General features: G+C 38.3%; 1 protein-coding gene across 16 annotated transcripts in view; it reads left to right on the plus strand.

The window, feature by feature from the left end:
- Window positions 1-25,171, plus strand: part of Hdac9 (histone deacetylase 9) — a 604,989-nt gene that overhangs the window by 362,007 nt on the left and 217,811 nt on the right. For all 16 annotated transcript variants that reach the window (XM_023709815.1, XM_023709817.1, XM_023709816.1 and 13 more), the window contains one exon: window positions 15,824-15,931. In XM_023709815.1, the coding sequence (XP_023565583.1) occupies window positions 15,824-15,931 (108 nt within the window). The remainder of the gene's footprint in view (window positions 1-15,823; window positions 15,932-25,171) is intronic.

The following is a 25,171-nucleotide window of genomic DNA, read 5'->3' on the forward strand; positions in this document are numbered from 1 at the left end:
TTCTTCTTGTTGTTCTTCTTCTTGTTCTCCTCCTCCTCATCCTCTTCCTCCTCCGCCTTCTTCTTCCTCCCTCCTCCTCCTCCTTCTTCCATGAGAACCATAACCTTATGATCTCATCTAAACTTACTGACCTTTGTCAAAGGCTGTATCTCCAAATATGGTCACACGGAAGGTTAGGTCTTCTACATGCTAATTTAAGAGGATTCTGTAGCAATATCAATGTCCAGGGTTGACTTTGGTTGAAATTGCAGGATTTGCTTTATCAGCAATTGAACTTTGGTTGAGTTACCTAACCTCTTTAAAGCTCAATGTCTTCTCTTATAAAAATGACTAGTAATATATTTATTAGACTATCATGAGGAAATAGGTAGTGTTTCTAAAGTGGTTAATAATGCCCAGTGTTTAGGAGGTGTTTAGACTCACCCCCTACATGTTTCTTTAGATTTTTTTTTTTTTTGGAAGAACCAGGGATTGAACTCAGGCCCTTTTGCTTACCAGGCAAGTGCTTATTCTACAGAGGTGTGTCCCCAGCCCTGATTCTTTAGATGTTGACCAAAGATACTGATACTTTGCTTTCATTGGGCGGTATATTTAACTTTCCTACCTCTTCTACTCCATCTACACATAAATTAAGTAAATTAGGTTTATTTCTCTGAACCTCAGTTCCTGATTCCCTCTGTTACCATGCCAAGAAACAAAATGATTATTGAGCTTTAGTTCTAACCCTAAGCATGGAGGGTTGAAGATAGAAAAATACCAAGTTTGGCAAAGAAGCATGAAAAGCTAAAAATCCTACCCTCTCAGAAAAAAGCAGAACTTTGGCTCATAGTTGCCACTTAACACAATTTATAGAGCTTAAAACAGTAAGCTAGGGCAAAAATATTAAGCTTAGGTATTAAATCTAGAATATTTTAATGATTTCTACAAATATAAAACATTCTCTATGTTAGCAAATCAAGGTCCTAAATGCAGAAATATTTGATCCTAATAGATGAATCTTTTACAAAGTGCATTGTACCTAATAATGCAACAGTTAAGACACAGTATTAGTTTTATCATAAACTTTTCTACGTCACATCCACCATGTGCAGAATCAGTGCTGTGATGAAAAATCTCTGTTTCTTTGTTGAGTCTGGTGTCTGTCAGTAGGTTTCTGGGGGCATCTGATCATTATTTAAGCTTAAACTCAATTATTCAGAAATGCCCCATGGCTGTAGCAGCACAGCAGAGCAGCAAGAGCTTACTCAACGGCCTGGTATTGGGTGAGGAGTCTCATTTCCCCACTTTCAGGGTGAAATGTTCAAGGCATCCGAGCAGGAATCATGTACCACATTAACCATGCACCGTGCATATGAAACCTGTTTGCTAATAGGCACAGCGGCGTTATGTGTAACTTTGAGACTATTTCCGAAAGAAATCAACAAGCTGCGTTCAGATTATACAAAGGAGACTGTGCCTACATTCCTTTTCTTCTAAGTCATTCCTTTTCTATTTAAATACCTTCCCGTCCACTTTCAGGACAGGTAGCTTAATCTCTATCATGTGCGGCTTTTCAGAGCATTAGCTTTGTTTTCAGTGCCAGTGATGGAGCTCTGCTGGATGTGCTTGGAAAGGCCTGCAAAAGCCCACATTCATTCAGGAAACTCCAGCTGAACTAGTTCCATATGTTGTTGAAAAAATGCAGCTCTCTGATTGGAGGAAGTTTCTGGCTTCCAGCATTATCACAGATGATTCTGTTCTTTAATGTCCTGCTAAAATAGAAGAGTAATGTTATAACCAAAACTCTATCATTTGGTTTTTTTTATTGTTGTTTAGGGATTTTTTTTTTTTTTTTAGTTCACATTTACTGAGAGTTTACAATATTATGTTGTAGCATGGGAAACAATTTACATGTGTTGATTAATGTATACATAATCATATGAGGAAAGAATCATCATCTTCATTTCTTGTAGGACTTGAATCACTTAATAAACGCAACAAAATTTGTGAGGAGAAAAGCTGCTTTTTAAGGTCTCTAACTCTATAGTCCATATAATAAATAGGAGCGTTTTCATGAAATCATGATGTTACCCTTGCCAATGCTGAAGGCAATTCAGTGGAGGAGACTTGGAGGACAAGTTTTTTAGTTTTTATTTGTTCGTTTTTTGGTATTTTTGAGACTGGTGTCACTATGCAGCTCAAGCTGGCCTTGAGCTCACTTTGTAGCCCAGGCTGGTCTCAAATTTGCAGTGATCCTCCTGCCTCAGCCTCCTGAGTGCTGGGATTACATGTGTATGCCACCACACCCAGCTTAGTTTCTTGTAATAGCCGTTAAAATTACATATGAAGCTCACCATTTCCTGGGATTATGGGAAGGTCTAGGTACAGATTCTCGATGTATTTCTAAATAGATTATTTGTAGCCATTCTTTCTTGGTAAAATTTATCTTGATAAGACCATTTGAGAAAACTTCCTAAAGCACATTTCTAGTTTTACTGGTGGCTTTAGACCTTTCCTCTGTATCTCCTTTAAATAAAATACAGTTCTTTCTTTGTACAGTTCATCAGTAAAGTTCTAAGATTTTGTTTTTCTTGCTTGTTATCTTATTTTCCAGCTGTTACAAAGCCGTAGCTTTGTAGAATGAAATAAATGCACATTGCTGAAAAGGACACAAAATAAAAACCTCCATTATGTCTTTATGAGATTCACCTGACTATGTAGTCTTTTCATATTTTAAAATTAGCATATATTTGCAGTACATCGCAGTTACATTCACCTGGAGGAATGGCGCCCATCATCATAGCTTTGTTATTTTTATTCTTATCCTGCCTTCCCTCACATCCATCTCTGTCCTACACCAGATCTCTGGCCCATCTCCAGAGTCTAACTCCGTTGCTTAACACTTCTCTTTTATTTTGCCATTTAACTTATTTATCTTCAGGATTTCTCAAGCAGAGGCCGGAAGCCTTTATGAGCACACCCTGTTTGAGAGAGTAGCTCTACTCCCTCAGTGCCTTACCCTGAGAGATACCCTTTAGTTAAGGTTCGATGGCTGCCACACAAAGAATAAGCCCAGCTAGCTCCTTGGAGACAGGTTGATACTTTAGAGTTTTAAAATTTTGTGTAAAAATAAATTACCACTGGGGTTGGGGCTATGGCTCAGTTACAGAGCACTTGCCTGGAATACATGTGGGCCTGGTTTTGATCCCCAGTGTGGCAGAAACCAACCAACCAACCAACCAACCAACAAATGAATAAGTGTTGCTCTGCATCACTGAAGTACACACTAGCGTTACTGCAAGCCTGGTGCTATACTGAGTACACATGTTTTCTTTTTAAAGCTTCACCTTGTTTTTTCTTTGTTTTGGTTTTTCGAGTGAATCTTGGTCAGTGTTAAAAATGAAACATTGCACGTAAGAATATAATACTTAGAACTGCTAGTAAAATACTATGATAGCATAATTTGCTTATGACAAGAATTGGCAGGAAATTCATAACCACTTCCCTCTCAGACAGAGCACAGATCTACCATTCAATCCAGGTTCTAGCCGGCACACCCAGCCATTCACCTCCTGCTATGTGATGTCTGTGTTACCAGCCTGGTCTCAGGAGCTAGGAAAGCACTTTTCATCCTAGCCTACACCCCTTCTCCAGGTATTTCTTTGTATTTTGTTCCTGCGCACAGACTACTTGGTTGTGCTATATGTGTATTAGTCGACTATTAGCTAAAACACCAAGACATTTGTGCATATTGAAATCATTCTTCCTCCAGATCCTAGAAGATATTTTATGGGAGAAAGCTGTTGTTACTTTTTAAAATATAGCACATACAGCAGTCTATGTTGTTCAGTGACAAATTTTGTCATACTGACAATTATCTAAGTTGGAACTCTGATTATTTTGTTCACTTCTAGTCACATTTTTCTTTTATCATCCATTTTTTTGTGGTCAGATTCAGAGTGAAAACGAAACCCAAAGAATTACTGACAGGCGTGGTGTGTTTGTCCAAAAGGCTTCCGGAAGCATAGAAGCCTCCGAATGGAATGTGAAGGGTCGCTCAGCAAACATCTTCCTGTTCTTGTGAACTGCTGAGTCAGTCTTGGAATTTTATCATTTTAATTCATGATCTTAAGTCACCTACAGAGATAAAGAAACAGCAGAAAGTGTGGTTTTTGAAGTGCTTCCCCTGTCTCTCAGCTGCTCCGAGTCTCTTTCAAAAGAAGTGAACAACTGGAAGGGTGGTTGTGTCACAAAAGGTGCTTACAGATTTCCACTCACCTCAAAGAGAGCAGGCTTTCCACGTGGGCAGAGCCAAACTCAACATTCTTGGCAACAACCTTTTCTCATGAACCTGGCTCTCAATAGGTGGACATTACCTGGCGTTGGTTTTTAGTAGATGCTGATGCTTATATGATATACACTTTGGTATTTTATTTGGGCATTAATGCTGTAAAATTATCTGCTTTGAAATTGTTAAAAATAAATTACAGTCCCTTCCATTATTTATTGTGGAATAACTTGAGACTGAAGCAGAAGAGTGGGAAGGAGTGCGAACATTCTTTTCTGTCATGAACATTTGTAAAGCTGAGGCGGGAACAATGTTTGAAAGAAAGCTGATAACAGCATGGATGTGTTCAGCAGACAGAGCTATTTGACTAAGTTCAGGAAAAAGACAGTATTGCCAAAATTTGTTTTGTTTGTATTCCAAACAAAGAGCAAGAGAAGTGCAACTTGTAAGAGATAATGATGAACGTAGAAACCCTTTTCTCCTGTCCCCCTCACCTATATCTCTTTTTCTCCCTCTCTACTTTGTCCTTTTGCCTTCTTTCTCTCTGCAGTCATGGGTGCTTAGCAATGGGGGCTGTTTTCTGCACACTACCATTACGCGCTTCTGTTGCTGTCCACACAACACTCATCCTTTGTGCATTTGTTCAGATCTACATAGTGTAGGTCATTCACTTGACGCAGTGTCATGGTACATGTAAAAGATGTGGTAAACGTGAAATGTATGAGGCTGTTGCCTGCATAACACAGCAGGCTGCTTCATAATATTTTTTTAAATGAGTACACTTTTATTTAGCATTCTAAAGAAAAGGATAGGACAGTAAGTACATAAACTATTGGCATAATAGCAGGACAGTCCCGCAGCATTCCTAATTATTGAAACTGTCCTGTCAATTTGATTTGAAACTGTCTCATTGCTATTTGTTTCTCAATAAAATTATGGGAAAAAAAACTATTGGCAGAGTTGTTTTTTGTCCTTATCATTTCACTTACTGAGCTTTCATGTAATAGGCAGGAGTGTCAGTTAATCCCTGCAAACATGTTCATCATGCTATGCCATTATCATAACTACCATGTCCACAGGTGATAAGAATTATTCAGCTCCCTTCAAGTCCTCTGGGTCCATTGTCATTGTACTATGGTCTATGGTCTATTATTGACCATTGACCATTTGTTGCTAAACTGCTGGGGTTTCCTTTTATTCTTATCATATTCCATAAATGATCTAAAACATCTTTCAAACTAAATAATCATAAGCCATGTGTTTTTTTAAGTGGAAGTGACAGATGAGATCAGTGAATCTAGGATCTAGGAATGAAGCTATGACTTAACGACCATACTACTTTTACTACAGAAGGATCATAAGTTGGAGTTCAATATTATTAGTAGCCAGTTATGGGGGGCAATGTACTTATATGTTTTTCAGTGATTCTAGTGCAAGATTTCTCAAGTTGGACATGATTAATATTTTAGGCTAGATAATTCACTGCTGTAGGTACTTCTGTATTGCAGGTTGGAATGTTTATTACTGTTCCTGGCCTCCAAATACCAGAACCCAGTACAATACTTCCATAGTCATAATGTCATAACAACAGTGTATCTAGAAATTGCCAAATAAGCCCTAAGGGACAGTCACCTTCATCAACACAACCACTGCTATAAAATAATGGCAAACAAATGACCGCACTCAGGGAAATCCCAAATATATCAGGTACAACTTGTAACATTTGATTTTGAAAAATGTTTTAGTGATATTGCCAGGGTGAAGTAGGGTAATTTTAAAGATCACACATTCATGTGGATCTTTGGCAAAGTAATTATGAAACTTTTCAGATTCTGTAAATATGATGAGAATATGATTTACTAAATGACTTTTCAATTTGTTTTACTTTTTGAATTTTGATTTTACTAGTGGAAAAACAATACAGATTAAGAACTTACATTATTCTTTTCTGAGTTCTCATGCCATGTTCACTAATCACTAGCTTACTCATTTTGATGGATTTTTGTGTTGGAATTGCTCAATAATAGCATCAAAGAAAGTTATAAAAATTGTATGAGCTTTTCACCATGCCAGAATTTTAATAAGTTCTCAAGAATTGTTAGTGATAACTATCATTATTTTTACCATTATTATTTCTGAATGGTAAAGAACAAAGTAGAATTTTATAGAATAAGAAAGGTATAATAAAACCTCAAAACCTGAGCTATCCATATTAGTTTCTCATTATTCTTTCTATGTGTTTCCTGAATACTGCTGTAACTTTGAGTGACTGACCGCGTGTCTGCTAGTCATTGCTGGTAAGTCATGTTGAATGCAGCATTTGTCCTTATCACCTCTTACCGCCTTTCATTACCAGGAGAGATTACCACAGGTTATTCTTCTTTCAGACAGGGATAGAATTATGTAGTGGCTTTTTAAAAATAGTACTTTTTTAGCCCTTGTTTTACAGTTTCTTTTGCAGCTCCTCATGCTTCCATAGACACAGCACCTCCATAACTATACTACAAGGCTCAGGTAATAACTGTGTAATGCTGTACGCTTTTGAGCATGAGATTAATACTTCCTGCCGCCTGTTCCTTTGGGTATTTTTAATCCTCCTTCTTCCCTCTCCCTGTTCATACTTACCTTCTTTTCATCTTTGTCCTTGTGAGTCCTGTTGGCCACTATGACTGTTCTGTAGTCTTTATATTGGACGCTGTTCTGGATACTTTAATGTACATAATAAAAGGAAGAATGCACCCTCTCCCTTAAAGGTTGTAATTTTTTATTTTTAAATTAATTTTATTGAGAGACAAATAGCAATGAGACAGTTTAAAAACAGGTTAGTAGGACAGTTACAACAATTAACACATTGCATATTGTTGTCTTCATAGCAGTTATTCATAGTAAAAGATGCAGACATGATATCCTGTGTAAACACTATTAGTACAAATCTTTCTTCTCATTGAATTAAGAGAAAGTAGCTATATATCTATCCTATTTTGTATATACAGATATATTTTTTTCACTACAAAATGGTCCTTCATTTATATCGCCCTTTTTTGTTTAGTTTTGTCAGAGAAGAGTATTCCATTGCCATTCAAATATTGTAGGTACATGAATTCAGCAAAATAATCCAATATAGTCCAGTAGTCCATAATAGTAGTGGGTTATCCGTAGGACTGGCAATGTCAGAAGTTGTTGACTTGAGCCTTTTACAGCTCAGCATATTAATAAGTCTTTACTTTTTACACTTCGTTTTTATACTTTTCTGCTGGATGGTTAAGACCAACATAAAGCAAGACCTATATAAAAAGAAATGTGACATTTGTATCTGCCAAGGTCAATCAAATCCCCTTATGATTTACCCTGAAACCATGTATCGCAGTTTGTAGATCCTTTGTGAGTGTCAGCCATGTGGATGAATCATAGCCATTGCTCGAACAGTTTGCTCCCTGTGAAAGCCTGAGAGAATGTTTTCTCTCTAGGTGACTCTCCTTAGACACATTATACATCATTGATCACTTTCCTCTGTGGCCCCATAATCTCCTTGATCAGAAAATTTGGGACACAACTGAGTTACAGGATATTACAGTACAGGTTCTCTGGTGTCCTGAGTCCTCATTGACCTTGAATGGCTAGGGCCAAAATATTGGCTATCCTTGTAGCCCTTCTTTATCTCTAATTTTGGTCTGCAAAGTTAAGTCATTAACCCTCCAAAAGAGAAGCTTAATAGTATTATTACCCTATAACATGGGCAGTGGAGCTTAACCTCACTATCTGTCTGAATATCAAACATCTTAGACATGATGTGGGACAGATTTTTCCATCAAGTATTGGTGTGTTAAACTTTAAATCCCTACAGAAAGTGAAGAAAAAAATTTTAAAAATCTAAAAAATAGAAATAAATAATATTTTTACACAGAAATTTAGAAATTTAACTATATACAGCATTGTAACAGGACAGTCCCATGACATTTTTTTCTTGCCTCTTGTTTTCATTTATTAACCTTTTTTAAACAAATATTTGCTCGAGAGACAGTATAGCAGTAAATAATATGACATTAGAAGCAGTACGGATTTAGAAGACCAGAAAGACAGGCACTCCAAGCATGGTCCTAGCATTACACATTGCTATCTTTAGTGCAGTTGCTTAGTTCACAGGTATCAGCATATATAGTCAGGGTGAGAATCCTACCAATTAACTGCTAGTTTCAAAGACCTGCTGGAGATTCTCAGGATCATTGCCTTAACCATCTTGTGCATGTAAATGTATGATTTTGCCCCTATCATGTTTCCTAGCTTTTCTCCTTTCCCTCTCTTTGTTATTTAATTCTTAAGTTTTTGCTTTCCTTTTAATTGTATTATAACTTTCTATTTTTATTTCTTCTTTTGAGTTCTTATACTAGGGAGCCTATATGATATTTACACATGTGGGCCTGGTTTATTTCACTTATGAGTATATCTTCAAGTGGCATCCACTTAAATATGAAGGCTTCAAGTTTATCATTCTTTATAGCTGAGTAATACTCCATTGTATAAAAATATCACATCTTTTTCATCCATTCCTCAGGTGACGGGCATTTTGGTTGTTTCCATGATTTGGCTATCACAAATTGTGCTGCTATAAACATAGGTATACATATATCCATATGATATGATGTTTTAAGATCCTCCAGGAAAATTCCCTGTAGGGGAATAGCTGGTTTAAATGGGATTTCCAGTCCAACTTTTCTAAGGAGTCTCCACACTGATTTCCATACTGGTTGCAGCAGTCTACATTCCCACCAGCAGTGGAGAAGGTTCCTTTTTCCCCACATCCTCTCCAACATTTGTTGTTGGTTGACTTCTTTATGATAGCCATTCTTTCTGGGGTGAGATGGTATCTCAGTGTTGTTTTAATTTGCTTTGCATAGATGGCTAGTGATATGGAACATTTTTTCATATATTTATTCACTTCTATAATTTCATCCTCTGAGAAGTATGTGTTTATCTCAGATGCCCAATTCTGGATTGGGTCTTTAAATTTGGGGATCTTCATGTTTTTTAGTTCTTTATAAATTCTAGAGAGAAGACCTTTGTCTGTGTGCTTATTAGTTAATTTTTTTTCCAAATTTATGGGTTGTAATTTTTAAATCAATGTAAAAGAGCTCTGGTTTATTCTCATTTTCTAGAGACATAAAATGTTTTGTCCCTTTCAGTGTAAGTTTTCTTTTTCATATTTCTGACAGCATGGACAATGCACAGAACACAAAGAGGCTGTTATCCCTGTCCACCCTCTCCTGCAGTATGGAGCAGGGTCTCTGGCCTGGGCTGGGATCTCAGGGGTGGGCTCCAACATGGCCTTGGGAATGCTGTCTCCTCCAATGGCTGAATCTTCCCCCTGAAGCTTCCTTCAGTGGCCTTGTGTTAGTGTCAGAATTAGTATCTATCAACCTTGAAAAGTCCCCCTAAATTCAACCCATTTTTTAAATACATTTTATAAGTACAAAAGGGTCCAGACCTAATATGGTCCAAAATGGGCTCATTTCTTCCTACAGAACTACTTTGTGTGTGTGGCGGGGGTTGGGGTGGGGTGCGGGAGTGTCACCTAAGATATGTGAACCCCAGTTTTAGACTCATGTTAGTCCCAGACCCACTTGTAGTCTGTTTGTAAAATGACTTGAAGTTGGTGGTGGGGGACTGTTTAATTTGATAGATTTTTAATTCTGGCAATACCACCAGGCTCGTCAAACATATTACTTGGCAGACTACTAATGCTACCTTCATGTTTTATGATTTTATTAGCTATATGATCAGAAATATTTTGAGGTTGAAAACATACTATTTATTTATCTATCTAGACAAGGTTTTGTTATATAGTCCAAGATGACCTTCCACTCACTATGTAACTCAAGCTGGCCTGGAACTCCTACCTCGTCCTTCTGATTCTCCTGCCTCAACTTCCTGAGTTCTGGGATTACAGTGGTGTACCACCATGCCCAACTGAAAATATGATTTTTTTTTTACAATGGCACATATATAAAAGCTTGGTAAAGACTCCAGAGGAATTTGAGGGGGCAGTAAGCTGGGCACTGGAACATACATTTATGTCACACTGGCCATCTATCCAGCACATTCTTAGTTATTACTGCCCAGAATTTGGAGTAGATTTTTTTCCCCCTACTAATCAACAAAATACATTCTTGACTGGGAAAATGATGCACAAACATACTTACGCTCTGTTTGGGATATGATGAATATATCATTCATTTTTCCCCAGTGACACTGCTCTTCGCCCCAATTAATAACATACTAGCCTCTGAGTTTGAACATCTTCCTTTCCGTTTACAGAGTCTTCCTTTTCAAAATCAAGTTGTGATGGAGTTGGCTCTCTCCAAGCAATCACTTGATCTTTCAGAGTTCATTTGGTTCCAGAGGACAGAATGCAGCCCTGAAGGAGGTCATGGGCCTCATGCTGTTCTCCTATTGTGTCCCCAATTCTTCCTGTTGTCCCAGCAGGAAAGTGGGGTGGCCTGGTGCCTGACTCCTATTTGCTGACTTCCCTGCAAACTGGAGTCTGACTAGTCTCTGGGCTGCTACAGAGGCCTGACCTGTGCCTACACCGGTGTTGGGATTCTTCTCAGCTCCCCCTCTGGCCCAGGCCATAGTGAATCTATTTTGTAGGCTCCCCATAGCTACCCCAGGGGACTGTGGCAACTTGAGGCATCACTTGCATTACACAGGCATGAAGGGCATGTTAGGAATGCTGAGCCTCCATTAATTTTTGTTATTCACAGATTATTATTGGGCGATACTTGTAGTTTTGTGCAGACAAGACTGCAGAAGTCCTCACTGTGGTCAGAGCACAGACTTGCTTGCCGTTTTGCTGTGTTACCTGAGCCCGCTGCTGTCTGATCTGCACGCACACCACTCTCCCTTCCCTGGCTTCTCTGGCTCATCTTGAGGCCGCGGGTCCAGAGATTTCCTCTCTCAGATCACATCATGTATGCAGTAGTCAGCAAGCCTGGTTACTGATGGTCGTAGGTAGGAGGAGTCTCTACTGAGCGTTGCTGAGTGTTCATTTAGGGAAGCAGTGACAGGATTCTCCTGATCTTGTCACGAACGCAAGACAATGATCTAGGATAACCAGGCTGGGTTTTTAATATTTAAAGGAATTTGAGTGAAAATCCTCTTTTATATAAAGTATGAATTTCTTCTGCATATTGACACAAGTCCTACTCTGAATGCCATTTTCTTTATATTTCTTCTATATCGGTTTTCATCTCCCAGTGGGCATGGTGGTGCTCAGCTGCAATCCCAGCATTTGGGATGCTGACTCAGGAGGATCACCAGGAGTTTGAGGCCAGTCTAAGCTACATTGTGACTTCAAGGCCAACTTGAAATACATAGCAATATCTTGTCTTAAAACAAAAAGATAATATAAGCATCTTACACCCTTTACCCATTTTGTTTGTTTCATTTTTTTTTTTCTTGCTATCAAGAAATTCTGCAGCAGTTAAAGTCAGAGTTCTCATACAAAGTTTACCTGTAGGTGCTGTCACCCATGCAGGGAATTTTTTATTTTTTTAGCAGTTGGTAGAATAAGAGAGACATAGGAGGACAATAAATACATGAAAGGCAGGAAGTGGATATCAAGGTCTCCTTTTATGAGAAGGATTATAGAAAAATTCATGAGCCACATGTCCCGTTTTTATTGTTGGAGCTCATATAGGTCATGGAAAATGCATGTGGGCAACCTAGTTGGGTCTTGAAATGCCATTTGGAACATAGCTTCTTGGGAAAGCATGCTTGTGAACTGACTTGCAAACAAGTTTTTCAGATATAACCTTGCAAAAGACTGAATGGTATCTCCTTAAAATTTATTTGTTGAATCCAAAACCCTTAATGTGAATGCATTTAATAGGCTTTAAGGAAGTCATTAAAATTAAATGAGGTTGTAAAGGTGGAGTCCTGATTCAGTGGGATAGGTGACCCTCTAAGAAGAACTCAAGGCTGTTTGATGACATAGCAGAAAGGTGACCACATGCAAATCATAGAGGGGACCCTCCCAGGAGCCAAAGTGGCTACCACGTTGACCTTGGCCTTCCTCACCTCCAAAACTGTGAGCAATAAATGCCTCCTGTTGTAGAAGCCACCCTGCCTGAGATAGTTTATGATATCCTGAAGTAAGTAAAATAAACCTGTTCACAAATTTAGAGTTCAGTGTAATTACCTGTAGTAATCAGTGATACCCACAGATTTTACTACTGCTTTTACTATTTACTTATAAATATCAGTTCAGTGTAGATTGAAGTCCTACTTTTATAATTGCTTTTTATGTTTAAATGTAAGTAAATCCTAAAGAGAATCTGTTTAAGGATGAGTTTAACCTTTGAAGACAGATCAAAGTGTGAAGTATCCAACAGCTATGTCCCCAACACTACTTGAGAATAGTAGCCATATTTTTATTATAAATCATTCTTATACCACAACTCAGAGTAGATTCTCAACAGAATTCAAGCTAAACTATCTTGATTAAAGGATTATACACCAAAATTAATGGTACAGACATGGGGCATTATCTCTACAAGAATATTTTCAGGAAGATAGATGTTAGCAGGTAAGTACATACCACATGAAGGTATTTGTGGCTTCCTAACTTCATTAATTTTACAATTAAAGATATTATTCTCAGGTGCTAGACTATTTTACTAATCAAATGAAGTACTTAGAATTTCTGGAAAGAAATTTTCTGCTGCTGTAATACATAGAGAAAGAAATAAAGCTAAGAGTGTATTCCAAAGGTAATTAGAAGGCCTGTGTGGTTTTTAAGTCGCCCAACAAGACTTCTAGAATTTATTGATCTATTCTGTGTAAATACTTTAAGTCTGATTATTCTAGGCTTTTCTATCTCACTAGTATGTGTATAAAAAGGTGGCACATGTAGGGGTTAAAAAACTGATCAAAAACTATATAACACAATGTAAATTTAGGGTTTTATTTTCAACTTAGAAACATTATTTAAGGCTATATCAACATGAAACTTGAAAAACTACTTGTATTAGTAGAGTGGAAAAAATAAGCAAGTCTTTTGATTTAGAGGGCAAGTGGTTAGGTCTGGTGTCCACTGAGAGATTCCTTTACTTTGGAGTAGGAAGATGGACTGCGGGGGTGTGACCATGACGGGCGGAATGTTCTTAGGGAGCTCAGGTTTCTTCCGGATTGCAGTACCACAGATGGTGCCATCAGCCCCGCAACCCTGCGTGAGGCTTGGAAACTGCAGAGCAGCCGGGGAGCCCCGGTGTGCCGCTCAGTAGATGCTTTAAGGCCTCTGCTAGGGTACAGTCACAGAGGAAATAGAAATGAACTTCGCATGTCACTTAGTCATTTAATCCTGATCAGAGTCGTATGCTGACGGTGGTTTGAAAACCTGGCATCTGCACAGGCAAGGGAGCAAATGTACAGAGACGTTAATTAATTTTGCACCATCTGTCAGGTTCAATGATTGTATTAGTCGGGTTTCTCACTCCTGAGACTAAGTGCCCATCACTGACAAATTTAAGGTGAGTACAGATTTAATATGACTTATAGCTTTGGAAGATTCAGTCCCTGGGCAGCTGGCAACAAGGTACGAATGTCATGGTGGGGGAGCGTGGAGGAGGGACGCTGCCACCTCCTGGCAACCAGGGTGCTGCAGAAAGAAGGGAGGGGCAGGCCCAGAGCCCACATTTCGTGTCCCAGCTGAGTTCCACCTCCTCCCAGCCTCCACCTCCTTAGCGGTGCTCAGCTATGTACTCACCAGTGGATTAATCCACTGAAGAGCTCAGCGCCCCAGGATCCGGTCACCTGCTGAAATCCCAGAGACTTTTGGAGGACATTTGAGGGCTCAACGGTAAGAATGATAGAGTCATGATTTTACAACTAGCAAACGGATTTCAGCAACTTCACTTCTCTTTATGGCGCAGTTGTTCAGAGGATCTTTTTTAACTCTGGTTTTTTGAGATGGAGTCTGCCCTGCCCAGGACAGTGTTAAATGCCTGAGCTCTAAGAATCCGCCCACCTTGGACTCTGGAATGCTGGGAAATGTAGACGTGTGCCGCCAGGGCAGAGCCCCTCCATTATCTACTTATTGATGTATTTATGTGTGTCTGTGTACTTTTTCCTTTATTATATATTTATTTATTGAGACCTTTTAAGTTGGAGAGGACTTCATGTGAGAAAGAAAAAGCATGTGAAGTGTCTTAAGAGCCTGATCTGTGAACATGCATAACTTATTTGTTGCATACGTCCCGTGTGACTGGTCCTTTTAAATTTAATTATTTTATGAAAGCTTTGGGGTTTTTCAATATATATTTTGCCCCTTAGATCTGTTTAGGAAGGCTTTCTATTTGCAGGTACAAACAGATTATTCCACATCCTGGTGCTTTCAGTGATTAATGAGACTCAGCAATGTCAACTATCTAATTTTTTATATCATGAAATTCATTACACATAAAATATGCAATATATATATCGGCAGAAACTGGAATTGACCTCAGGCTCTTGTGCTTGCCAGGGAAGCGCTTATTCCAGTGAGCCATCTCCCTGGCCCAGTCATATATAATAATTATAACCACTACTCTTCAATTTTTATGTCCTTGTTTTACATGCTTTCTTACTACATGCATGAAAAGAGTAAACAGCATTTGATATAGGGACATCTTGAGTACTGAAACATACTCTGCCTGAAAAATCATGCCTACTGGTACAGAACCAACTGTGTATTTTACTGTCCGTTTTTTTTGTTTGTTTGTTTGGTTGGTTTTTTTGGTTTTTTCCTGTACTGGGGACCAAAGTTGGGACCTTGTGCTTTCCAGGCAGGTGCTTATGCTGCTGATCTATCTCCCCAGCCCTTTACTATCCAATTTTAATAAAGTCAGTATGCACTGAAACCAGCTGAAAAAGTATAATAAATATTAGAAAACTAAGCTTTTCCTTTGAAAAATACATTGCCCCTTGCAGTTCCCTGTAGTTAGTGCTTCCACGTCAGCTCCTTCCCTTCTGTTGGAGAATGCGGAGCTGTGGCTGCTACTTCATTTTCCCTGACTGCTACTGCTACCTGCTTAAAAATTGTCTTTGGCTCCCTGTAAACCTACAGTCAGAAAGGTATTTGAATTTTCCCCCTCTAGCACTTGCAAATCCGATTTTTATGTATAACTAAGTGCTCTTAGTTTTTAGTCCATCTACTACGGGGGCCTGGTTTTTAGCAGGCCTGTAACTAAGCCAGATCTAGCCTATGTAATGCTGTTTGTAATGAGAAATCTAAACAGGGAAAGGCAGTGAGGCATGGCAGGAATGTGTTTCCATTGGAGAAGTCAGTGTAGAGAAGAAGTATAAGCAAAGCCATGTCCAGAAGGCCTTTTCAGCTGGCCAGGACGGAAGACTAATGTTATTGTACATAGACGGTTACCCTGCCAGCCCTTCCTCACAGATCTGTTTTTTCTCTCTCTTTTCCCTCCCCCTAACTCCCCCTCCCTTCCCCCACTCCTTCATTTCTTCCTTCTCTTTCGTTTTCCTTTCCTTTCTTTCTTCGGACTCCGCTGACTGTTTGCTCAGGTGGACAGTGACACCATTTGGAATGAGCTGCACTCGTCCGGGGCTGCACGCATGGCTGTTGGCTGTGTCATCGAGCTGGCTTCCAAAGTGGCCTCAGGAGAGCTGAAGGTGAGGTCTGGGTTGCATTAAGTGTGGGAAATCCAGAAAAGGAGCTGAAACAGAGAAGTTGTTGTTTGGGAATTGTGGGGAGTGCGGTTCAGTAATAAGAGGAAGGAGGCAGAGAGAAGAGGGGAGGGAGATGGCCACTAAGGTGTGATAATACCTCCTGTGTAGGTAGCTTGTGGCTGGTCCTGCTCACAGGCCTTCTTCTGCTTGAGAATATTCTGCAAGCAGGGCACATTGGTCTATATTTAAGAGCATAGAAAAGATGCATAAAGCTGTGTTCCAGGATAAAAACACCCCTGGTATACACATATCTGTTGTGCCATACTGGGATTCTCTTTTGAAGAGATTTTAAAAATATGATTACTGAGTAGTATGGATAAGCTCAGAGTACCACCCAGAGAGAGGGGGGTGGAGAAAGGTAAATACCAGACGGGAAGGATTGGGAGGAAGAAGGAAATTGTTGATTAGGAGGGTAATGATCCAGAGTATGTTTTTCCATGAAAGAACTTCAAAAATGAGCTATGCTTTATTGTTCTTTTCTTTTTATGGTCTCTTCTTTCCTACATCATATGAAAAGAACAATGTCCAAACCCCAAAGTTTCCCAGTCTAAACAATTTATAAAAGCCAGAGACCTGACAGACGCTGACATTTTATTTGGTATTTTAACAGTGCTATTTAAAGGTATGCCATGTGCGTCTTGAATACAGTTGCCCCAATAAACTTTGTTGGTGCTAACAGGGCTTTTAATGCACTAGTTCACAGACTTCATAACGCAATCTGGATGGTGATTGATCTGGTATTTTTAGCAATTGTGGGGCTTAAGGGAAGTATATTATGACCAGCAACACATGTACAGTGAGTTTTGTTAGCATAAGACAAAATCTAATTAGGATTATTTTTCTTTATGTCTAATGAATTTTTATTCAATTATACTGGCCTCTTCCACTTGTGATTAGAAGTGTGGGGTTGGAATACACATACAATGATGCATCGTTTGTCTCAGAAGTAAAAAATCCACTGAAATGAGATGTTGGTGAGGTCGGCTACACTAAAATAATAGGAGTGCTTGTGTACATCAGACAGGATAGGTGTGGGGACACTCGTTGCTTATCTCAGGGGCCTGGTGGGGCCCAGTACTGTGCTGTGGAGCTGTCAGTCTTCACCTTTGTTCATGAGAAATTAAAAGTTGGAGGAAAATTGTCCTGTGAACAGATTTTGATTATCTTCCTCTGGCATTTTAGGAATAAGTCTTCCTGTCTATGTAATGTCATGTAATATGGTAAATTGATATTTTAAAAGAAGAATATTTAAGGACATTATTTTTAAAAGGATTCAAATACAGACAACAGCCAAGCCAAAATATTAAAACCTCTAAGATGGTGCTGACACAATCACGCTTGATCTCAAGGAGAATTATTATGCTAGCTTTTACATGTTCTAATTGTCTTAAGTTTTGAAAGTTTAAGCAGTGATTCAAAAGCTTCTCAAGTAGAATGTGCACATAATATTTATACTTTCCAAAACCATCATCTTTATTAGCTTATTGTGTGCAGAATCGACACATTTATGTAGGGAGTAAATTGAACAAAATTTAATTCTGTTTTTAGCATTTAACAATTTAAAATGGCCAGTTATAAACCAAGTGTCAGCAAAATATAACATGGACATACTGATCACCAGCTGCACGAGCAGTGACTATTTATATTAAGAACGAAGATTCAGAGAAATGTTTTTTCTTGCCTTGTTAAAGGAATCATCAGGCATTTTTTAAATGATCAGAATAGGGGAAAAATGAGCCTAAGAATCAAGAAATCTTGATTCTAGTCTAGGTACCACCACTTCAGTACTGCGTCATTTGTGGCTCCTCACGTGGAATTCATAATGCTGAATGTCATCCAAAGCACTAAGCTATTTACAAAGAGAAGTAGATTTCAGTCTCAAGCATATACTCTAAGGCACGCCAAGTAGTATGCATTCCAAACCCGAGTTCAACTCACTTTAGTGAGCAGTTCACATTTTGGAGTTGGTTTATCCTTTTGATGGTCGAGATCAAATTAAAAGCTCATGGCACGCAGGGCCATAGCGGACACTGCTGCCACGTGGACAAGAGGGCACTAAAACCCTGCTTCTTGATAGCTTGTGTTGGCCTACAGTGAAGCCGTGTGGCAATGGTAGAATTAGAAAGCATTAGGAGCCCACACTGAAGAGCACACTTACCAGGTAGAAAGCACGAGGAATCCACTCATGAAGCTACTCAGGGCCTGCCTGCCCCAGATGCCGTAGCTACAGGGCTGGTGTATGTACTGGTCCAGGCCACTGTTACTTGTGGCATGTGGATTCACTTCATTCAGACTTAAGAAGGCTAGAGGGAATCTTATTTGCCGACAATAGTAAGTAATCCTTTGGTGAGACAGTTTTTGAAATCTAGCTTTTGGTCTTTTAGTCTCTGCGTCTGTGTTTCACTCTCATGCATTCTACACTATTCTTCTAGTAATCAATGCTTTAATAAAATACTGTTTCATATTATAATATTGATTCTGTTGAATCAATACTAATTGCTTCTTAGAAAATGGAAAAGAATTAAGAGCTTTACTTAAAATAAGGTGGGCCTGGGTGGAAAGGTATACTAGAGAGGAGGGATGGCTGGGGAGAGATCACTGAACTCATAGAGGATGAGAACTTAGAGATTACACAGAGAGAGAGAGAGAGAGAGAGAGAGAGAGAGAGAGAGAGAGAGAGAGAGAAATGCCAAAGACCCAAATGCTATCACGTGGAACTTTTTCTTGGTCATGGTCACCCTGTTCTGTCAGGGTCTGTCCTTTCTTCAATTGGAATACTGATAAATGAAGGTACTAGAAGAGTGAGCCAGGAAATGGGGCTGGTTTCATGTTGACGCTGAAATAAAATGTGTGCCACAAACTATAGCAATAGATCAGTTTGTTTTTGGCAAAGTATTGAAATGCTTTGTGGAGTTTGTTATAAATTATGGATACTTTCAAGTTTTCCTAGTTTTTGAGAAGATACTAAGCCATACATATGCACATGTACACACACACACACACACACACACACACACACACACACACAAACACTCTTGGAGATATGTACAGACACAGATTAATTCCTCAAATCTAAAGCTGCTCAAATTGGCTATTTTTCAGATTCAAGTAAATTTGTAAGTTCTAAAACTGCTGAAAATTTTGACATCTTCGAAGAGTCCCTCTCAATATGATCTTTCCTTTTATGGGGCATTTTAGAAAGTATATTTAGGATACAGAAGTATCACTTAAGAGTGAGCAGTTTTCAACTTCTAAAAATGTTTCAATATTTACCAAGATTTGCTATTGAAATCACTTCAATGTTATTTTGAAAATGATAGTCTTCACAAAAAAGTTGAAATTATTTTTGCTCTCTGCACATTCTTTGCTAAACAACAGAACCCCTAAATACCTGGTTGTGTGAATGAGTGAATTTTTTCTTAATATTCAAGTGGACATGATGAGGTCTTGTTGCCGGTCACACTTGCTCCTCACTGAATGCCTACTATAGGTTGGGTAGGCTATGCGTAACCTACTATTATTTGTACAGTGTTCCCCTGCAGTAAGTACCACAAACAGAACATTGGCTCCAACACATCAGGTGCCTTTAGGATTTGGCAGATAAGTTTAGAAAAGGTCTATACATCTCATCTTTCTATTTTTCTTTCAACTACTTTATCAGGACCTTTCCTTTGCTTGCGTAGAACAAATTTATATATAAGAAGAAAGGGTTAAAATAATCAACTTTAATTTATCTATATCCTTTTTTATCATTATAAAATACTTGATCCATTCTGAAAGACAGTGTTTCTTAACTATCAAAGCTTCATAATAATACAAATATCAATGAATCCTTCATCAAACTTAAGAAACAGAACTTCCTGATGCTATTAATGTCCTCTCGGTACTTAAGTCATATCTATCCTTCTGAACCAGCAGTAGCCATTAATGTACTGTATTTAAGGAAACTCTTTCCTTTTCCTTTAGTAGTTTTAGATTTGTTTGACCTTTGTAAAAATAGAATTCTGTTGAATGCATTCTCTTTTGATTTTCTTCTTTACCTCTTAAAATTATGTTGTGAAGATTTGTCCATATGGATATGTGCCTATGATTCACTTGTTTTTGCTGCTATAAAGTCTCCCCTTGTACACTATAATTTGTTTATTCATTCTTCCGTTGGACATTTTAGCTGCTTCCAGCACTTTACCCTTTGAACAGTGCTATGTGAACACTCTTGAACACGCCTGCTCTTTTACTATGGCATAACTAAAACAATCATTTCCTAGGCTAGCCACATAATAAATTTCAGTAGATAATGCCAAGTGGAATTCCAAAATGATTTAGCCACAGTGACATCAGCAGAAATGTCAGTATAAACCTCTGAAAATTCTTTTCTCCAGAAAAGCAATGACCAAACTGGCAAAATTGTCAGGATAAATATTCTTAAGACTCTAGAAATTAATGAAAGTCTTACAACAACTCAGGAAGCACGTTTCAAACAACAAACTGGAGGAATCTTAATAAGAAGAGTGGGCTTTGTGGTGTTTTAAACCACTCTATTCCCATCTTTCCTTTCCCAGTACCACGGTAGCCTTAACAAATTATAGCCTGTGTTCTCAGTGCAAACCAGGGACTTGGAAGTCTCCACATGGGCAATGTGGGGTTGGAGCTTTTTGAAGGCCTCATTGCCAGAGAATTGTCATTGGCCTGTGTGCTGCCACTGTGCAGGGCTCACTTGCCAGGCTTTCTTTATTTGACCTCTTGTAGGGTCATGCAGTGTGAAAGTCTTTTTCTCAAAGAAAAAAAAAATATATATATATATATATATACATATATATATTGAACAAAGTTAAAACTTATTGATTAATTTTCTTGATGTGATGGATAATAGTATGGAAAACAATAGGAAACTGAAAGTGTCATTGAAAAAACTGAGAATGAGTTTTGTAAAGTCTCACTAGTTCCCTACAACTGAAGGTCTTATGCTTAGCAGGTCTCTGCATGCTCTGAGAAGACCTCAAAAGGCCCTGAGTTATCAATTTAAGCTCACTCTGGGGCTCTACTCAAATGGGACAGAAATGTTAAGATGGAGTTGTCAGCCACCTAACTAAATATTGAAAGTCGAGCCTAACACACACACACACACGCACACACACACACACACACAGACATACACACACCCTCTTAGACAAAGGAGGCATTTTTGGAGGCATTTAAGTAAATCTCTCATATTTTTCCGGGGAAAAGCTGAGAATCTTGTTTCTAGAGTTGCCATATTATTTGTTTAAGATGTCCAATTTGAAACAAACAAAAAAAACTCTGTGAAAGTTGAAAAAAGACATCTGGAGCTTACACAGACTAAAATCAGTGAACAATAACTATGTGAGGCTGCTCGAGGGTCAGACATGCCAGACAAAGATGGACAGATGTTTTGGACACTTTCAAAGAAGTAAACTTTTTTAAAAGATGGCCTATTTCTCCAAATCAGAGAATAATTTTTTTAAATCAGAGAATATTAATAAAGAGATAGAAATTTAGAAATTTGGGGGGGAGAATCAAATAGGAATTAATGAGGTTGAAAAATACAGTAAGAGAAATAAAAGAATCTACTAGAAGACCATAGTAGGAAATATGAGCAGCAGAGGGGAAGACGCTTTCAATGTTGCTGTCCTGCAGGCCCAAGGGTACAACATTGTGAGCATCCTGTCCCAAGGACCATCAGCAAAGAGGGTGAAGAAACAGTAGCAGAGTCTCTAAGACTCAGAGAACGTGATCTAATTATGATCAAACAGGAGTGCCAAGTCTAGAAGAGGTAGAAAGGGCAGAAAGAATACTTCAAGAAATAATGCCTAAGAACTTTGAAGATTTGATTTTAAAAAAATTCATCTAGAATCTGAGAAGCTCAGTGAACTCCAACTAGGATAAACTTGAAGAAAGTCACACTTGATACATCTTAATGAAACTCAGCAATTAGACATTCATTAGGCTGAATACAGAATCCTGTTCTGCATTCAAAGATGAATTAAAAGATGAATACAGAATCTTGAGAAGCCTAAATATTTCCAACTCTCTTTGACTAAGGACAGTGAAATAACATAATCGAAGTACAAACTTTAAAAAAAAATCAGCCAATAATTGTACATCCAGTATAATTGTCCTTCAAAAATGAAGGCGAATTTAAGATGTTTCCAGACATGGAAAACCAGATAAATTATTGCTAAACCAACCAGTCTTTTAAGAAATGCTAACAGGAGTCTTTTGGTTTGTAATAAAGGAACCTGGAGAGTAACTTGAATCCAAAAGGAGAAACAAAGAGCACCAATAAATGTAAGAACACAAGTAAATACAAATGATAAAATAAAAGTTTTTTTGTTTGTAACTCCTTTTCTCTACTTTGCTTTGAAGATGACAGCTTAAAGGGATAATTATAAATCTGTATCTATGGACACATGATATATAAAACTTTAATCTCATCAAAATAATGGAAGAAAAGAGGGAATTGGAAGTGGAGCTACATACCAAGAAAACAAAAGTTGTAGGTACTTTTGAAATTAGGGGGCCAGGGAGATGGCTCAGTGGAATAAGCACTCCCCTGGCAGGCACAAGGGTCTGAGTTCAATCCCTGGTTCCACCAAAAAAACAAAGAAGCTAGAATGGTGTTTGAACCTGATCAGCTAAGATAATTGTACTAATTACTATTAGTTCATTGAAGGGAACAGTTAATGTTTATATTGTTTGATCAAACTTACATGCTTTTATCTGGTAATCATAACTACTTTGAAGATGACAATATGTGATATAATAACCCTTGTTAATTCCCTATCACCTTGTTTTGAAATTCTGTATCATTTTATTACATTTTTATTCCCTTTAAAATTAAAACAGGGCTGGTATGATAGCTCAGCGGACTAAAACGTCTGCTTAGGCAGAGTGCAGTGGCTGTGGTTCGATCCCCAGTATGCCGTGCTGGTCTCTCCCCCAGGACCTACTGAGATGGTGATTAAGACTGGGCGTGGTGGCATGTGCCTGTAATCCCAGCACTTGGGAGGCTAAAAATAGGTGGATCTCTGCGAATCCAATCTACGTAGTGAGACTCTGTAGATTCTGTCCTACATACAGGAAAAAAAAAAAATTTAAACAAAGTTGTTAACTGAAATCTGTAGGGCAACCACAAAGAAAGTAGTAAGAAAAAAAGAAATGGCAAAGAAACAAAATATTACATTAGAGAACATCTGTTTAATTCAAAATATGCAGTGATGGGAAATAAAAGAAAAACACCACCACCAACAACAAAAAAGGCACCACGTAGGGAACGAATTCCAGAGTCATTTGTAACAATTTCATCCCTTACAAATGGCATGTCGGTTTGCAGTGATCTTTATCCTTGTTTGACATTTTTGGATGTCTTAAACGCTAGTATAAAAGCTGTCTTAAAGTGGTTTTGACTTGCATTTCCATACCCTTCATGACAGTAAGCATTGTTTTCAAATAGAATTTCTTTTAATATAAAATACATTTTATATCTGTAGCCACTTTATATTCCTAATTGATATTTGGAAATTTTTAAAAATGCTGTGACAACTGGCACTCTGTTATACTTGTGCAGTGTCATCTCAAGTTGTGGCTTTTGTTTCATTTGTTAAAATTATGGATTCTAAGAAAAAATTTCTATTTTTTCCTTCTTACTCTCTGGTAAATCTTGCTTAAAATATGAGGTGTGATAAAAATATATGATGAATATTGAAATTTAAAAAATATATTACAGTAAAAGGCATACCGCCACGTAAGCCCCTCGAAATGCTCCCCCTCTCTTTGAACACATTTATACCGTTGGTGTTGGCACTTTTTTTTTTTGTATTTTAGGGAAGGGTCTACAGAGTGTTCAGTGTCTCAATACTAGATTGGAGTCCGACTTGCAGTGATCCTCCTGTTTACAGCCTCCCAAGAGCTGGGATTACAGGCGCGCACCACCACACCCAGTCTCAATTGCCATCTCAGCGCACCCCGGGGGCGGGCCCGGGATGGCAGGCCTGGGGATTGAACTCCTGGCCCCTGCACCTGCTTGCAGGTGCCTTATTCTGCTGAGCTATTCAGCCCATGTTGTTGGCACTTTCTAATGCAGTTCTGGAAGTCCTTTTCATGGATGTCTTTACAAGATGCAACTGAAAATATGGCAAATGCTGCTTCCCAGTTTAATTCAGTAGAAAAGTAGACTTGCTGGATTACAATGCACCCCCTCTATATTATTCGTGCATTCTCCATCTCTGATGTCATGTGACTGCTGGCTCTTCCCAACATCAAAATGACCAGGAAAAGCTGATGTCTTGAATCACTTCAGGACACCAAGGCAGCCACAACAATGAAGCACAACACATGAAAGAAAACTTCCAGAACTACCTCAGAAAGAGGCAAGAATGATAGGCTAAGGGAATTTTTAAAAAATATATATATTTAGTTTAGGGTCTACAGGGTCTCACTGTGTAGATCAGACTTGTAGTGATCTTCCTGTTTTCAGCCTCCCTAATACTGGGATTACACCTAGTCTCAGCTGCCCCGGAGGCGGGGCCAGTTTGGCACAGGTGCTTTTGGTCTACTGAGCCAGCCCTGAAAGGAGAAATTTTGAGGGATTAATTTTTCAGCGAAACTAATAGCATTGTGTCTTCTGATATAATAAAATTTTTAAAACTTATTCACAATTATTTATCATACTTCATATTTGCCAACCACAAGCTCATAAAAATATTCTACATTTATTGATTATTATTTTTATTTCGAAGAGAATAAAAAAACAATAAAATATTACAGAATTTCAAAACAAAATGAAAGGAAATTAACAATGGCTATTATAAGGCATATTGTATCTTGAAAGTATTGCTCAGATTACCAGATATAGGTACGCAAAATTGATCAAACATATAAGCACTATTCCTTTCAATGAACCAGTAGAAATTAGTCTTACAATTATCTTAGCTATCACACACACACACACACACACACACACACACACACACACACACACATCTTTCCTTTTGAGCAATTTCCTTTCACAATACTTTTTGCAACTTTTGAATCTTATTTACTCTTTCAGCTTATTACACTAGGGAAACAATGTGATGTTTACATGTGAGAGTCTTACTTAACTTATATTTATTTTTTGAAGTTGCAGTTTTTGTAGTTAAACCTTGAATCTACTTTTTTACACTG

The sequence above is a fragment of the Octodon degus genome, unplaced genomic scaffold (assembly GCF_000260255.1).
Source record: "Octodon degus isolate 3935 unplaced genomic scaffold, OctDeg1.0 scaffold00015, whole genome shotgun sequence".
Lineage (NCBI taxonomy): Eukaryota > Metazoa > Chordata > Mammalia > Rodentia > Octodontidae > Octodon > Octodon degus.